General features: G+C 41.5%; 1 protein-coding gene across 1 annotated transcript in view; it reads right to left on the bottom strand.

The window, feature by feature from the left end:
- Nucleotides 1–323: 323 nt before the first annotated feature.
- The window catches only part of MBD2 (methyl-CpG binding domain protein 2), a 41,249-nt gene continuing 24,808 nt past the window's right edge, over nucleotides 324–16,764 (bottom strand). The window contains exons 4-7 of the mRNA XM_082336846.1: nucleotides 11,150–11,240; nucleotides 10,470–10,647; nucleotides 2,884–3,024; nucleotides 324–746 (exon numbers count right to left, since the gene is read on the bottom strand). Coding sequence (XP_082192972.1) covers nucleotides 2,895–3,024; nucleotides 10,470–10,647; nucleotides 11,150–11,240 — 399 coding nt within the window. The 3' untranslated portion in view covers nucleotides 324–746; nucleotides 2,884–2,894. The remainder of the gene's footprint in view (nucleotides 747–2,883; nucleotides 3,025–10,469; nucleotides 10,648–11,149; nucleotides 11,241–16,764) is intronic.

Here is a 16,764-nt window from a genome sequence, read left to right as displayed (position 1 = left end):
TGACCTCGACGCGGAACTCTGTAAAGTCAGGCTGGCTCCTTATTTTTAGCAGTCTCCTTTCTCAAGGAAATAGGCAATTGCACTTCACCTCGGCTGAAAAATCCACGGCGGCTCCCGAGCTTAGACAGATTTCCTGAGGCAGTGCTCTGGGTAAAGGCAGCGCTTGGTGATACACGCTTTTCCCAGCCTAGCCCGTACCTGGCCAAGGGAACAGTGACATACGAGCAGGGACGTTCTTTGCTTACTCCATCCACAACACAACAAGTTTTCAACTGCTTGGAATATAATCATTTATTTATCTTTACAGTGATGACGGAAGAATGTACAGGTGCTTTCACCCATAGGTATAAAAATCTGTTTATATACAGAGTCACAATAATCTTTAATTGGGAAATCATTCTGTTCTTCTGATCCATCCTTACCAAAAACCACAGGAAAAACAAATATTTAGTACAGGCAATATAATTCCAGTAGGTTTGCAACCTGGCATCAAAAGCTCAGCTTTAGATTAAGGGTAACGTTCGATACTTAAAAAAGGACTTTAAGTCATAGGACACAAAATAAAGTTGCTTTTCAAATAAGATATATACATCAAAAATAGGAGTCTAAAAAAGGCATTGGTTTTAATGCTATTAGAAAGCTATATAAATGTGCATGGGTCCATTTCTTCTTATAACGAAAGACCGAAGGAGAAAGTGCCTCTGTCTTTTAGGAAGTTCCTCCTGGGATAAGTCAGTTAAAAGTACCTGTAAAAGAGAAAGAAAGAATCCCTTTTGGAAAAGTAAAGGCTGATGGTTGCATCCATTAGAACGCCTTTGTTGGAGCAGTTACAGCTGCGTTGCAGTTCCCTATTGAGAGCACACCATAAATAGTTCATAAGTGGGTAACAAAAAATTAATACAATGTAAGTAGCTACTCAGTCGTTAAAGAGTCCCACAGATGCCTAGTTACTTTTTCATTAAGCACAGCCCGCGTACATAACACGCTTTTAACATCCAGCCTCTTTCACCACACTCCCTCCTGGCACATTACCCAGGCTGCTGCACTGCTTCATTACGGCCTTAAATCACTGCTCTGAATTCTTGTTTTTTAAATACAGCATAATGGGTACATAAAAAGTTTCTTAATATGAAAAGATCATACTGGAATTTTAGTCTGTATAAAGAAAAAAAAAAAAACTCACATCTTTCAAGCTATTTTACATTAACTAATCCACTTACTCAAAAATCTTGTTCAAGTCTACAATTAAAGCTACAAAAAAAGCAGTTTTTTAGAACATAGCCAACATATGTACAATTACACGTACGCTGCCTGCATACATGTAAATATATAAGGCGTTCACAAGCTGGTGAAACTCAAGGTCTGCTGGTCCACCTGATTTCTGCAGAGAACCACAGTACCAGTGCAAAAATAAATAACTGTATGACTCCCCTACAAAACAATTCTTTTATGCTAAATTTAAAAAACCAAATTGACAATTTGATTCTAAAATGGCAAAGGTTTGAAATTTCACATCTTAAAACAATGGTCTTTCTTGACTTCCTTTAAAGTTATCCATAATTAGACTTCTATAGGAGAAATACTCAGGGATTAAGAGTTTAATAGTAAATAGCTATAACTTAAAGTAATTAAAAGATTCTAGTAGCCTGGGAAACATCAAGATCACCGGCCTGTTCAGTGGCCTAAATAACACTGGCAAATCGCTCTTGTCCACAAATTAAAGACCAAATTTCCCTTTGTGTGGTACTGACACTATAAGTAATAAAAATGATCTGTGCATTAGAAACATGAGTCTTCAGGGGCTGGTGGGTACATTATAAATACATTTGGTTTCTAATTATAAGAATTTACTCAAGCAACACACCCTTGTATCAGTCCAGATACTGAGTGCAAAAATAACACCTGGCTGTTGGGTGCACCGGGCTCATATTCTTCATACGGGGGGAGCCAAAATGCCATGGAATTACCACTCTGCGCTAGGGGTTGAATATCAGTTTGAACGTTCAGCAGCCTTGCTAAAGCAGGTCACAGTCCGGAAACTTCCATCCTCTGTCTACAAGTTACCTGGACATAGTATTCATAATTGTATACAAGTTAACTCCTTTGTATCTGTCAAACAGGAAATACATATATTCTTTTCCCTTGTGGGTAGTAACTCCAGAACAAAAAAAATGAAATTAACTCCTTTAAAATTACACAACCATCTCCAGACAGAATTCCTAGTTGTTAAAATTTCTGCTAACTCCTTATGAAAAGGTCAGATCTCAAAGCTCTGCAGTTTCATAAATGAGCACTACAAGCTCAATGGAAATAACAGAATGAATTGCCATTCTTCTGCAGATGATTAAAACAAAAAAAAAGATTTTTTAAGAAAGTGTTTGGCCAATCCACAGATCAGGACTGTAAACAGGTATAAGATACAAGAAGATGCCTCAGAAAATTAATTTGTAGAGGTATTATCCATTTAAAAATAAACAGAAAAGCTTCGGGAACTTGTTGTGTACTTTTACTAAATTCAATTTTGAAGAACAGAAAAAGGCCAGTGACTTTGATTGCTTTACCCCAGTTTCACATCAAGTATTAAGTACCAGAAAATATACCAGCAACCATTTCTAGAGATGGGTCTTTGCCGTAAAGGATGAAAAACACTGGGTTTTCCTCCCTGGTGATCCATGTAGCATTTAATGTGAGGATGTTCATGTCTATATATGCAAAACCACCCTCGTGTTCGGCTGATATAGTGCGTGTCAACTCACATACGTGCGGGGAGGAAGCAGGACCGCTTGTGCGTGTTACGCTACTGTCCATCGAACGACTGCTGAGTGATGGCCAGCAGCTGAGACAGGTAAATCTCAGAGTGTGTCTCCAGGAGATCTGACTCACCTGATTTCTTTTTATGCTTCATCTCCATTATCCATTTCTACATCTATATCTTTCGTTGTATCAGCCGCTCGTGACAAAATGTCGGCCATTAGTGCTTCCTCCAGTTTTTTACGCACTTGTTGCACCCGCTCTTCTTGTTTTCTGAAGGGAGAGAAGGGAAGAAGGGGCAGAAACGTCAGTCCTTCAAGTATACTAGTAGGCTGGGAGCATAATACTTGCATAAACAGTGACTCAGGACTGGTTTCTCAACTCTTATTTTAACTTAGAACAGAATACAATAGAATAGTTCCAGCTGGAAGGGATGGACAATGATCATCTAGTCCAGCTGCCTGGCCCCTCCAGGGCCTACCAAAAGTTAAAGCATTTTATTAAGGGCGTTGTCCAAATGCCTCTTAAACAGTGGCAGGCTTGGGGCATCGACCACCTCTCTAAATCCTTATTGACTTGTTTTATTCCCTTAGTACCTACACATGCAGACAGACAGCGCTTGGCACTAAAACTGAGAGCACTCTGAGCAAGAAACCTCTCTGGTTTAGCGCGCATGGTTTAGTTTCTCCTCACACAGCGACAGAAGGAGTGAATGTGACATATGATCTTCCACCCTCGAATTAGATACTAGAAAAGACCAAACAGAAAGTTAATGGAGCAATATCCCACTGGACTATCTTTGTCAGACTGGCTTTTCCCCTTTTTTTTGCTTTAGCAGAGACATTTTAGGGTAAAATCATAGCAGGAGATTCCCGTCATGAGCACTGTAAAGGAGATCTGAGGCAATTTTCGTCTTTCCCAGCGTAAGGGTGTGTACACCAGGAGCACCTTTACAGGACAGTAGGTTTCTAAATGCTCAAAGAACCAACTCCAAGTCCACACAATGCGTGAGCAGGGGAAGAACCTCAAGGAGCTCCACTGTTTCCATTTATTTCTTTAATTGCTCCTACCTATCTATTCAGTCTGATCTACTAGTCAGCGATGCATTTAAGATGGCAGCAACTTCTGATGAAACAAAGGTTTGTTTCCCTGGGGAAAGTTAATTTGAAAATATTACCTCAATATCAGTATAAATGTAAGATATTTTGATTCAATGTTTCGCTTGGAAGGTAATATTTAGTTCCAAATGTTACCAGAAAACAAGAAGTCCTCTTTTGAAGTTTTCCCAAGAGAACACAAATTTTGCATCAGACCCAGGGGTTTTTTACATGAAAATCCACTCGCTTGATCAAGCCATGTTTTCCAAGAAACAAAATCTTTAAACAAAATATAAAATAAATATAATATAAAATAAAAATGGCCAGAACTCATCAGAAGCAGGCACAGGAAAACATCCGTTAGTGCCGCAAACTCCCTGTGGCTATTTAGGATGGCAGGACAGAACCTCCAATCCTAGGAGAGCAGGAGCGATATCCAACATGCTCCACAGAAGCCCCTGCGGAGCACCAGCCTCGAAGGTTATTCAGTTCCACGGCTGCGACGCTGCCAGCGCTCCCCGAGTCCTTCGGAGGAGGCTGGCTGCTTACAGAGGCAGCAAAAGGAAGAACAACAAAAAAAAAAAAAACCAAGCTAGCAGTTGAGTGCAGAACTTGTTTTCTATCTTCCAGCTGTTTTCTATCCTTGTTTTCTATCTTCAATTCACAGCTTACTGTCCCAGAGCTGTTAACTTTCAATGCCTAGAGAGTGATCTTTCAAACCCCGGGGCAGAGAACCGAACAAAGCCAAAGATGCCTTATCTTTTGCAGAGCCTGTGTGACAAAGGAGAAATCAAAGTCAGAGTAGCAACTTCAGTATTTGCTAATTGAATGAAAACGATCCCAAGAGCACACATTAAGCTGAAATATAATTTTTTTACAAAATCAGTTATAAAAAGTTGTCACCATCTCACTGTTGGAATACACTGTGAACCAGCCAAAGATTATGGAAAATAAATAGTTGAAGTAGGCTTTATTTTTCCTCTTTTTGGCTTTAGAATTTTGACTTTAAGACAGCAGGATCTCTCCACAAGCCTACAAACTCCCTCACGCCAGGCTTCAGACTACAGTCAATAGCCAGTTACACCAGCAGACCCCTTCCCTAGATTCCTGGTGGTTCCTTACTTAGGGCTAATTTAGGCTATGATGATAAATATGAACGCTTCATGAGAGCATCTTTTAAAAAGTGCCTGAATGACGGAATCAGAGAGAAGAAAGCTGCTGGAGTATCTTTATAAAGCTCCCCTTTAGCGGGCGAAGAAAATTCCAATGAACTAAAGCACAGTAAGGAGACTTCCTTACTCTTACAAAGAACGGATCAAGAATGAAATGTAAATGTTCCTTGAACATGGGCCTGGTCACTGGGCTTTTTAAGTGTATCTCATGGAAAAGTCCTGAAGTATCACACACCCAGTGAACTTAAGGGTAATCGTCAATCCTCCTACTGTCAAAAAAGTCACAGGGCATGATTATCCACTCAGTAATCTGAATTAAGCCATCAACAGCGGAGCTGGGAGAGAAAGGAGGCCGGTTCCAGGCTGCGAATATTTCATAACATCAGTGCGTATCAGAGAACGCGCTTGCCAGAAAGCACACAAGAAGTGAATCCTTTCTTTCTTGCTGCTCCCAAGGTCCTTCTCTGCTTTGCTCCTCAGCGAGCCTGTTGCCCAGACATGGAATCTAAAATAAAGGCCAGCAAGTATCTGATATATCAACTTTGAGGAGTCGGGCACAAAACAATCATAAGCTTTACCACCTCATTAGGCTCCTTTATTTGAGATCTTCTTTTAAATGTACTTTACTGTGTTGATGAAGTTTTGAAAAACACGCTGAAGCATAAGCTCAGCCCTGTCCTAGATTTCAGAATTGTTATCCTGATTTGTAACAAGCCCCTTCCTACCATCTCGGACGTAGGACTGTAGTATTTAACCCTCACAACACACAGAAGTGACAGCCAGTTTTCTGTATCTCGGACCAGCTTCTGTTCTTAAGGCTCCCTATTTACAGAGTACGTGGCCTTCTCCAGAGGTTACGCTCAGGTCTTGCTTCCCAAACTCACGAGAAGACATAGCTTTCCCCGGTTACCTCATTTCCAAATTTTCCGCCAGCTAGTTGATCTCCTGGGGAGCAACAACCAAAAAATAATTCACAGCACTCCCAGTTCTGAAGAGTCTGGTCGTCTAGCAAACAGAGTTTTTAAGTATTAAAAACATAGCTCTTTTTATACAAGTAATACGACTTTTAAAGCACATGAACTACCAAGAGCAGATGTTTAAGTGCCAATAGCAAGACTAGTAACAAAAAGTGCTCTTCTTTAACACTAAGTAAAACTCTAGGACTTAAGAGTATCTCCATTCAAGTTGATTAATTTGACTTCTTATGCTAATTCATCACAGCAATATTCAGCAACACTGCTTTAGCCCAGGAAGGCGACAGGGTTAGCAGTGCTGCCAGGGAAGGCCAGCGTGCTGCTCACAAGCACCCACTCTTCGCTACCGGCCCTCAGCCCTTCAGCTCCACAGCTCCCCGGCACCGTCCTGGCCATGGAGCGCCCACGCAGCAGCCTGCGCCGATCCTCCTCACCTCCCCGGCTGCGTCGCTGCTAAGCAGCTCCCTGGCCACATGCTCTTTTCAGCCTTCCTCCCAGCAAGCCACAATCCTCATCCTTGAGTTCAAGTACTGTTGCCTTCGAAAGCAAGCTCAAATTAAAGACACATTTCTCCTAACGCAGAAATCCACAAGCCCCCAATTCCAATTCTGACCTTATTTTCAGTGGTGAATTCCTTTAGACAACAGGATTGCGCATAGCTCTGCGTTCAGATGGTTTCCTTAGTGCTTAGAACGATTTTATTTGTCCTCGCTACTTGCACTCTTCTCAGCCCACACAACTAAGTGATGTGCGCATGCTTTAAAGACGCGTGCGATGCCACACTACTGTATGCAACCAAACCACGATACTGTGTCAACCTCCCCTCGGATTTCTCCATCTGTTTTTTCTATATTGTTAAATCTATCGAGGCTCCGTCTGATTTAGTTCCTTATGTGCTGGTACTGCAACATCTACTGTCATCAAAATAAAAAATTGCGTATAGCTCTAGTAACAGCATTTAGCTGCAGCAGAAACACAAAGGTATCTTTACGTTTAAGATCAGTGTCAGATTAGATGGGAAGAGTCCACAGAATCAACTTGTCTTTATCTGAACACCAGTCCCACCTCCCTGCGTCTCACGAGGGAGGTAATGCCCCTTTTCTTCTGCTCTTCCAGCACATTCAAATACAGCATTTTTTGGAGACACTCTAATCGAGAGCCATCACCGTAAGTGCTCACAGTAACATTTACTCTGCTTTTATGAAAAACACTCTCTAGAGCTTCTCAGCAGCAGGGATTCCAGAAGTCTTCCACTAAGCAGATCTGAGATGCACTGCTGAAAGGAGAATTAATTACTATATTGACTGTATTTGCTGTATTATAGTAAACTCGGGTTCAGGGGCATCTGCTAATTCCACACACACAGACACCTCTCCGACACATCGCTTCCAATAGATCTTTCCCTCCTCCTCCCCTCTCAGCAGAAGTTAACCACTGCTGAGCCAGCTTACTCTAAATGGTAATTACAGAAGTTCTCCGGCGCCTCGTTACTGTGCTTTCCTGATGTACTCCCTATTAAACTCCTCTTTAGATCTGGAGTCAGAAAGTTCACCTCATAGCCAAGACTGATAAGGATTATTTAGGGTTTTGCCTCCCTGCCACACACACCACTTTACCTTACAATTTTCTTATTCTTGAGGAGAGCTCAGACTGCGGAAACATTCTTGATCTCTCATATTCTTCCTTTGGCACATTTAGTTCTTGTGGCTTTGGTCTGTCATACTGAAAGCAAGATTTGTATAGGGTATTGAGGAATATTGTGAGGGACTAAGCTACAGCTGACTAGCTTGGATCAAGGATCATACAGCTTAAGATTAAGACATCCTTAAACCCATGCCAAACAAACGTAGAGAGCATGAAACTTGAATTACTCTCCATTCCTGTCTCATAAAATACAGCTTAGTTTCTGGACAGATTGACAGGTAGTTTTTCTTACCCACTATTGTGCAGAGCATGACGCAGCCAGACGTACTACTTTAATTGGTATGCTTTGGTGAATTTAACAGGTTAGGGCTACCCACAAGAAAAAGCCGAAGTCCCATTACCGTGCTATTTGAAAAGGATAACTGTCAACATACCTGAGAAAGCTCAGGAACAAAACCTACTGGGTGATGGTAAGTGCTCAGCAAAGAACCCAGACTGAGCAAGAGAAAGGGCTGTTGAGAACTGAAAGGTGGGATTTTCAGAAACGACTTACATGCTTTAGGAAAAGAAATCCCCGGAAAACTATAAGCTTTAGAAAATCCCACTAAAGAGAGAGAGAATTTAAAAGAATGACAGACTGGACTCTGAAGCAGAAGAGAGCTGTGAGTCAAAAGTGAATTTTGTAATATATCGCAAAACTTCATCCACCTAAGCACAACTAGAAAAAACAATCCACCTATTTGTTATTTTCAGAAGATACCATTCCCCAGTTCATCCCACAAGAGAGAAACTGGTTAAAGCGTTTACCTGGCAGAGACACAAAGGTGGTCAGTCTTAGCCTTTCATGGAAATGGAGGCAACGCAACAGTACGGTCGCAAAGAACATAACTAGATGGTGGTCAGGAAAGAAGCTGCAAACAGAAGCTGCAAAGCAGCAGCCCCAGGATAAATGATCTCACAGACTCAGTATGGGAGAAGACAGTTAATAGGGAATTCTAAAAGCCTGCCTCAGGAGGCTAAGATTTGGATGTAACGACCACCGGGAACCACACCGTACTCATTTTACGTACTTACCTTTCACAGGACTAGCATTAAGAAGCCCAGAACTATTCAGAAGGTGTATCCCACAACTGAGAAAAAATAGGTGCTTGTCCCTGGTGATAAGGAAGCACGGGTGTTTCTTAACCATGCATTTATAGGAAGTTATTTAATGTTTTCCTAGCAAATGTGCTGAACCAAAAGAGGAACTTTCGCATTTTACTCTGATTATGAAAGAGATTTACCATCATTACATGACCAGGAATACGTCAAGCTAAACAAGAGTCAAGCTGACAGCTATTTTATTAGATGTAAACAACCGCTATGATCTCCCTGAAGAATTTCTAGTACAAAAGAACACATGCTGGCACCTGACCAGATATCCTCAACGGCCAACTCTTCCTTACCATTACGCAAGTTCCGAAAGCAACTGTACGGCTTTCCTTAGCGCTAACAGGTGCCGTATTCTGGTTATGCCTCTTCATGCAATGTCTTTTCCGGATGGTCTTAAAATGAAAGCCAGCTTTACACAAACAGTATGAAAAGGTAACTTCTGAGAATATTTAATCCTTCTGTAGTGAGCTGCCTACAAAGTCGTGAACCAGAAGAGCCACCGAACTGGCAGCATATTCACAGAGGCAGAGCTGCTCCGGTTCAGAATCTGTGTCCTTCCTGAGTTGCCAGTACTGTCTGACATCAAATTCAGAATCTGCTTTATAAAAACAACTGAACGACTGATAAAAAAAGGAATTTTGTTTCCAATAAATCATAAATGCTAAACACGCTAAGAAAGTTTCTCATCCTGGCCTGTAACGTTCTGTAACAAAGCAAGAAGAGTTTACTTTCTGAAAGCATTTCAAGTTGATGTTTAAGAAAATAAAGCAAAGTGAATCCCAAAGCCAAGGACTGGGAATCAGATAACTGTATACCTTAACATTAGCTCTGCAGAAGCTTCAGCTAGCCATCGAGGGCTTAGAAAAGAATGTGACAGTAGCGGACTTTGGTGCCGAGTGCATTCCACTAAGTGGCAAGATCCACGTTTGGTCTTCAGATTCCCTATGCAAGCTAGAATTTAACTAAAAATGTGATACTAAAGGCAGTGCTCATTCCATGGGCTGATTCATGCTAAGCAGTACTAAAAAAAAATTGGATGACAGGATTGTGTCCCGTGTCTTGCCACACTCTGGCAATTAGTCAATGCAACAAGAAATCTCTCTCTTCACTCAGTCCTAACCTTGAAACTCAGTGCTGAAGCCCCTGCTTTTAGTACTAAAAAAGGATGAGTCTTTCTTCGAAAAGAAAATTAACAGTGCAGCTATTAAAAAAAAAAATCTTTGCCCATACGTGAACAGATCTATCTGTGCTCTTCATATCATATCCCAATCTCCCACTTTAAGAGAGTGTATTAGCTGCAAAGCTATATACTATAGGGGAATATTCTTATTCTCCGTTGTTGAAATTACTTACTTTTTGATTGAGATCAACAAATTAACTTGACAAAACCAGAAATCGTTAGGAAGAAAGCCAATACTGACCATGACTAGAGCGTACTGTTTAGGGCACTCTCTTGGGAATGAAAATGTGGATTATGACTCATACCTTAGTGAATATTTTACATTACTATTTTGACCACAAAGAAAAAACCCAGGTTTTCATTTTTTCAAGTTACGGAACTAATCAAAAAGAGAAACGCTCCCTTCTCTTCCCTTACCTCCAGGACTGCACTGAGCCAGGAAGGAATCTACTTTAATTGCACTTGCTTTTTGTTTTGCTGAAGACTTTATGAAACTTACCTAATGTCATCGTCTGTGACGATGAAAGCTTTGCAGAGGGGTTGAGATGTATTAAGCCAGACGGCTGGGTTCTTCTCAACAGCTGCAGAGAGCTGCCCCGTGATAGGCGCAGAACTGGTGTGCAAAGCACTAGCAACAGCTGATAGCAGGGTATCGTCATTGTTACCTGGGCCAACTCCTAAAACAAAGATAAACGAATAGTTACCATGTGCATTTCACACGTAACTTCCAGTGGCAGAGCTCTTCTCAGTTTGTAAGGTTATGCACGCTCATGATTAATCCACACCAGCACAGTCTTTGCTTTCACACTACGAGGTATTGAATTAATCCTCAAAAATAAACACTGGAGATTTTTACAACACTCAAATTCCCAAGAAAATCTCCCAGGCAGTGGAACAAAGTTATTAATTTTGAACTACGACTTGAACATATTTTAGATCAACTTTCACCAATAAGCGAGTGCAGTTCTGAAGTGTGGTTTATATTAAACTACATAAATGAACTAAAAATAAACACAGTTTTGGAGACGGAGGTATTTTGTGAGCAAGAACATTTACAATTTGAAGTTTACTTAACCTGACTGTAAACTGAAAGCTTGTTAAGAGCATGAAAAACTCTGTCCTTTTTAAGCACAAACAACTTTGTGGATCTGAAGCAACTGCAGTAACTGAACACAATACCTTGAAGACCTTTAGGTAGCTCCATGGATTTTATGATTTGTTCACTGACATCCGATGCGCTGAGGCCTTGTAGCCTCTTCTCCCAGAAAAGCTGAAAAAGAGAAAACAAGATCACTCATTAGAAATAATAAAAAAAGCCCTAAATCAGCTCATGGAAATGAACAGCATTCATGGTCAAAACAGCATCAGAACAATAAAAGACAGACAGTGCCTAGCAGCTTACAAGACAATCAACCTAACAGTCAGGTAAGCTACCAGAAAGGTAATATCCTCGCTGCTGATGGAGTTTCCGTCATCGGGAACATGCTTGTATGGGATTATGCAGCGTGTGTTGAGACACCGGAGTCAGCTCTGCACGTCGGAGCAGTACAGCTGCACCAACGCGAGTGCTAAGCAGCAGCTACGCCACTTCAGACCTATGCCGGCTTGATGACCCGGCCCTTTCCGACGCCGTGTCATCTCTTGACTTACCTGGAAATAGAATCAACTTTCCACTTTTCGGAAGACACATGAACTAAATTCACATTCATTTTACTTTCTCTTGCTTTGTTTATTAGCTGGGAACATGTTTCCATTTCTGACAGAAACCAATTTCTTGACCCCAGAGACTTTTGCTTAACGATACGGATTTCCCTACTCACTCCTATCTCACTGGTCTGAAGATTCATCCTGAAGTTCTGGGCTGGAGATTAGCCACACCTATTCTTTCAAATGGGCCTTTTCTATTTAGCAAGATAGCGATGAAAGCCCGTTAAAAAGCTGACTTCCATTCCACGGGGAAGCTACATTTAACAAATAATCTTAATAAGGAGGTAAGCAAGAACGTAGCTATGCAATTTCCTGTGGAAAGGGCATTCAGAAATAGTTTGATTTTTCTGCAGGACATGGGGGAGAGAAAAAAAATCATCTATTTCTTTTCTTGACTGCAAAATCTGAGACAAAAAACTAGACAAGCAGTTATTCTCATTCCTAGGAAATTCTTTGTTGCAGCTGGGTAGCCAAAAGGCTCAGGTTAAGACAGGGCTTTCGAATGTCACATTCTACCCTAAAACTGGAAGTGAAACAACCAGAGCATCCTCTTTCATCTTCTGCGGAACCTATATTGCTCATCACACGACATCAGAACCGAAGCACTGTACATCAGGGATTCTCACTCCGAAAAAAAACATTTTTTTTCAGTTACAGTAAAGGCAAAGAAAAAAGCAACAAAGAACATTCCCCTTAGCATTAAGAGTATGAATTCAGTCAGTATTTCAGTACTGACTGAAAATAAAACATGCAGTTGTGCGAAGAAAAATGCAATATTCTCCCCAACATGTCTGTACAGCTTTATAAATCAGTAGGTTGAATGATACTTGTGTTGCCTGAGAGATTACTAGATCATTTTATAGAGATCTACTTATTTAAGCACTCTTCTCTGGACAACAGGACACATTTGTAACTGAGTTTAGATCTAAGTGGCTTAGCAAACCCACACAGGATCACCTAAGTAAGCTCTTCCACTTTTCTGCAAACCCTGACTACATTTCACATCTTGTTGACACCTCTGTGATTTGACAGCTTTTTGAAAATACCTGTTGCCACCTGCGTCTCGTTTTACTAGAGCCATTTAAACTTCAAATGCTTGCTGTAAACTGACTCCTCGCTCTTAACTAGGACTAATTTTCAACATTGCAACCCAGGTTTGAACTACAATGTTAGTCGAGTACCAAGGCACCTCTTTCTCTTGTTAAATATTAAATATTTAGTACCTCCAGTCATTCACTCCTGCTGTTTACTGCTATTGCTAAGCCCCCGTGCCAAGAAAGCACTCTCGCTGTCTTGCAGCAGTCCTTACAGCTCCGTGGATGAAGTGGCAGTGCCTTAAAGCTGTCTAGAACGCTAAAGAAATCCTTCGTTACAAGGGCAAAACCAGCAACGCACTAGCCAAACTCTGAAAGGAATATTAGGATTCAGGTAAATGAAGCCGAAGTAAAATCCTATCAATTCAGCATTTCATCACTGGGTTAGCTTCCCATCTTGATAAAGTCTCTGTAAAGCTTATTCGTGTTTTCCACTGTTAAAAGAATTCACCCTTCGTTCTCCTGTCCCTCTCCATTTCATTGACTTGTAGAGATAAACGAAAGGCCCACCAACTCCAAATCCAAGCTATGGTTTTATACGCTACAGGCAAACGTAAGAAGAGCCTCTGTTTAGTCAGGATAAAATTAATTGCTCTACAGCAGCAAATACATCACCAAATACAATCAAATATGACCGGGTTTTGATTCTTCGGCTCCCTACTCAAATTGCCCCGGTACACACCAGCGAGGGAACGAGGAATCAGGGGAACGGTTGGGTGACAGACGGTGTATAGGAATGCAAATGCCTGGGTGGGAGAGAGGTGCTTGAAGAAGGACAGCTAACACGTATGAAAGCTTAGAGGATTTGGGAAGCGTAGTGCAGTATTGATTGGGTGGAGCTTCCAACACCAGCACTCGCTCAGCTCTTTAAGCACGGCTTGTGAATGCAGGGAAAAGTCTATACAGCTATCAACACCTCAGATGACTTTGAGATCAATGTCAAGTAGAAAAAAGCACTTGGCACTTCGACACACCTGTTAAAAGAAGGCCGAAGCAAAGCATATTCCTAGCACAAAGCTTCCAGCACCGGCTTCCAGCACCGTTATATATAATTATTTGCAAACGACGATGATTGTGCTCCAAATTTTCATCTCCCCAGATCTCCACTGAGTCTGCACGAGTCACTCTTACTGATTTTTTGCTCAGAAATGAATCACATTCCTAGAGCTTCATTATGAAGCTTGTTCCCCAATCCTTTATGGGTTCTCACAAGTCCCCTCTGAACCCCTGCATCTTTTCCTGGATCTTACTGAAGATTCTGAGCCGGACCAGACCCGGACAAGTATTCCCCACTCAGCTGCACCAGGAAGAGCTATTAAGGGACAGAGAGAGAGGGAAGGAAGCTGTTAATACAAATTCAGAAAAAGCTTTTCCGGCACTCCACTTACATGATGAAGATGCAACCATTCCACAGCAACAGAAGGACGCATTCAAGTAACTGAAAAGGATCATGCAAGTCTCGATGCACAGAATATCTGCCTCTGAGGTCACAGCCCTAAAAATAGCTTACAGTATTTAACTTGCAACTCTCTCATCATTAGTGAGACAGGGGAGAGAAAAAGAGAAAATAAAGCTCAGGTTCACAGGCTTTGTGCCCCACTAAGCAGAGAAATAGGCACCTAAATTAGGAGCAATTCCTAAAAATCCCATCCAGTTTAACAGTCAGGCATCAGCATCCGTAGATCACGGCCCAGGCAGCCTGCCCCCTTGGCATTTGTCTCCTGCCCAAAGCCATCTGGACTTCATAAACCAGGCAACAGCCCCTCACGCCGTGCAAGCGTCGGCAGATAGAGCCACTCAAATTCAATAAATGACTGCCAGGAGGCGAGGCCACCGTCTGCAGAATAACCTTACATCATCTCACAGTCAGAAGTTTCCTTGTAAATGGGAGCGAGCTATCCAAACGCCGGGCTTTTCTCAGCTGGAGTACCCTGGAGAGTACCGTAATCCCTGAAGCACAGGGCAGGCCGACACGGTCCAACCTTCTTTCCTCCTGCTGAGAACGCACCAGTACAGCCAGAAAAGCAAGATCCGTGCCCCCAGGAAAGAAGCATTAGCAAACATGAGACCCTGTTATTCAGAAATGAGAATCCTGATGGCACCAGGATAGGAAGGAATGAGAGAAGAACCGGATTTCAAGATTCATCATTGTTAGGATGTGGTATTTCATTACTAATGCAAAATGAATAACCATTCTGAGGATTCATCAGCCAGTTATGGGTATTCATCCTGTTGGAGGATGAAAAATGGCTCTATTTCAGTTTTGCTTGAAGCAGTGGTTAGGGAACACACACTGAAAAGAGCCTAAACCCCAGGTCCTTCATTTACCGACGTCTGAGTGCTCTGGATTGAGAAAGACCCAGCAGCCAAGTGCTCCATTTCCCGGGAAATTAATCAATATGCATTATGCCAAAAGTGACCTCTTCCGCAATAATCCCCGACCGAGCAAGAAACGTATCCCTTATCCCTCAAACTTACTATCCTCAGGGCAGCGCTGTTTTTTTCCTGTGACAGAGGAGGCAGCACAGGAATGCAGTGCCAAGGTCCCCAGGGTGGAGCAGAATTTTCACTTCCTTCTTGTTCTGAAACTCCGTAATGGCAGAGCCGTACCACAGCTGTGCTTCTGAAGGTCTTTGTTTGGAGAATTATAAAATATTGCTTCCTCCATAATTGTTTCTTGTCCAAGAAAAGCTATTTGTGACTAATGGTGAACTATAATCTAACCCGTAATCTCTGTAAAAACACAATCTCCTAAGCAACTATTATTTCTCATTCAGACAACAAAGAAAGGATAGATTAGCCTCTCCGTTGCAAGAACCACCAAATACAAACATATTATGAGCTGCTCCTTTTCCTTAGACAAATAAAAGTCTTATTTGCAGTTGCTCAAGCAATGGAAGCCTACGGGAAATTTTTGCTGGAAAGGAATCCATTCCAATTCTATTATTTTTAAAAGAAAAGCACATATGGTCTTAACATTCAAACGTTCTTGGAGGGTGACTGATTTATACATAAATCAATCAAGAACCTCAAATTTCCTCTGCCGTTTGCTCTTTACAGAGTATTGAACATACTGTAGATGTCACCAGAATGATGTACTTGACTGGACACACAGAAGAAAGCGATTCTGGTGCTGGCGAGTTCAGAGATTTGTTTACTGAGGTCGTTTCTTCTATTTAGAGAGCCAGAGATATCTGCTCTTAACTTGCAGCAGAAAAAGCTACCATCTAATTCACAAATATGATGGACACAGCAAGTTTAACAGCACAGTCACAACTCCAGGTAGCTGCCTTGGCATCTTCCCGGCTCTCTGGAACCACATTTATTTCCACGCTGCTTGCGGATGCATTATAACCTGGTAATCGAGCTGATTAAAAGTTAGTCACGTCTACACAAAATACAGTCAACATGTCTACAGTGTACTGCAGACACGGAGAGCCTGCAATTTTCTTATGTTTTAAAATGTGTTTTAAAGGCTAAGTGAGAGCAGAATGCCAGTTACCATTTGGGAAACTGCTCAAGTGATTGACACTGCAGGCAGTTAAATGAGGAAATATGATTAAAGAGAGGTCTTTTCAAAGTCTCCATGGAAGAATTCAAACGGAATGAGAATTTCTCCAGAAAACTGGAAAACTTCTTTCCTCTTTTTATATCCAGTTGCCGAGTTGCTCAGCTCTGCTCCATCCATAACTGCCAATCGAAATTTCAGTGTTCCTTTAGTTGCCTGGGAGAGGGAGATAAAACTTAACAATCTCATGGGGTTCCCTCCATCCCTCTTTTTGATAATTCTAATATATATTAACCAGGAAGCTTAAGTTTTCCAACCCTATCTAATTGTAGATTCCAATCCTTTAAGTTGATCCACAGGAAATAAAATCACATCTATTTGACGAAATACGGAGTGCTAAGAGCTAAAGACGTCTTTCTTGTTAAGAACTGTTCACAAGAAGACATACATAAAATGACATCCTGCAATTTTTCTCATAAATTAGG

This window comes from Platalea leucorodia (assembly GCF_965183815.1).
Source record: "Platalea leucorodia genome assembly, chromosome: Z".
In the NCBI taxonomy this organism is placed as follows: Eukaryota; Metazoa; Chordata; class Aves; order Pelecaniformes; family Threskiornithidae; genus Platalea; species Platalea leucorodia.
This window is presented reverse-complemented; position numbering and strand designations above follow the sequence as displayed.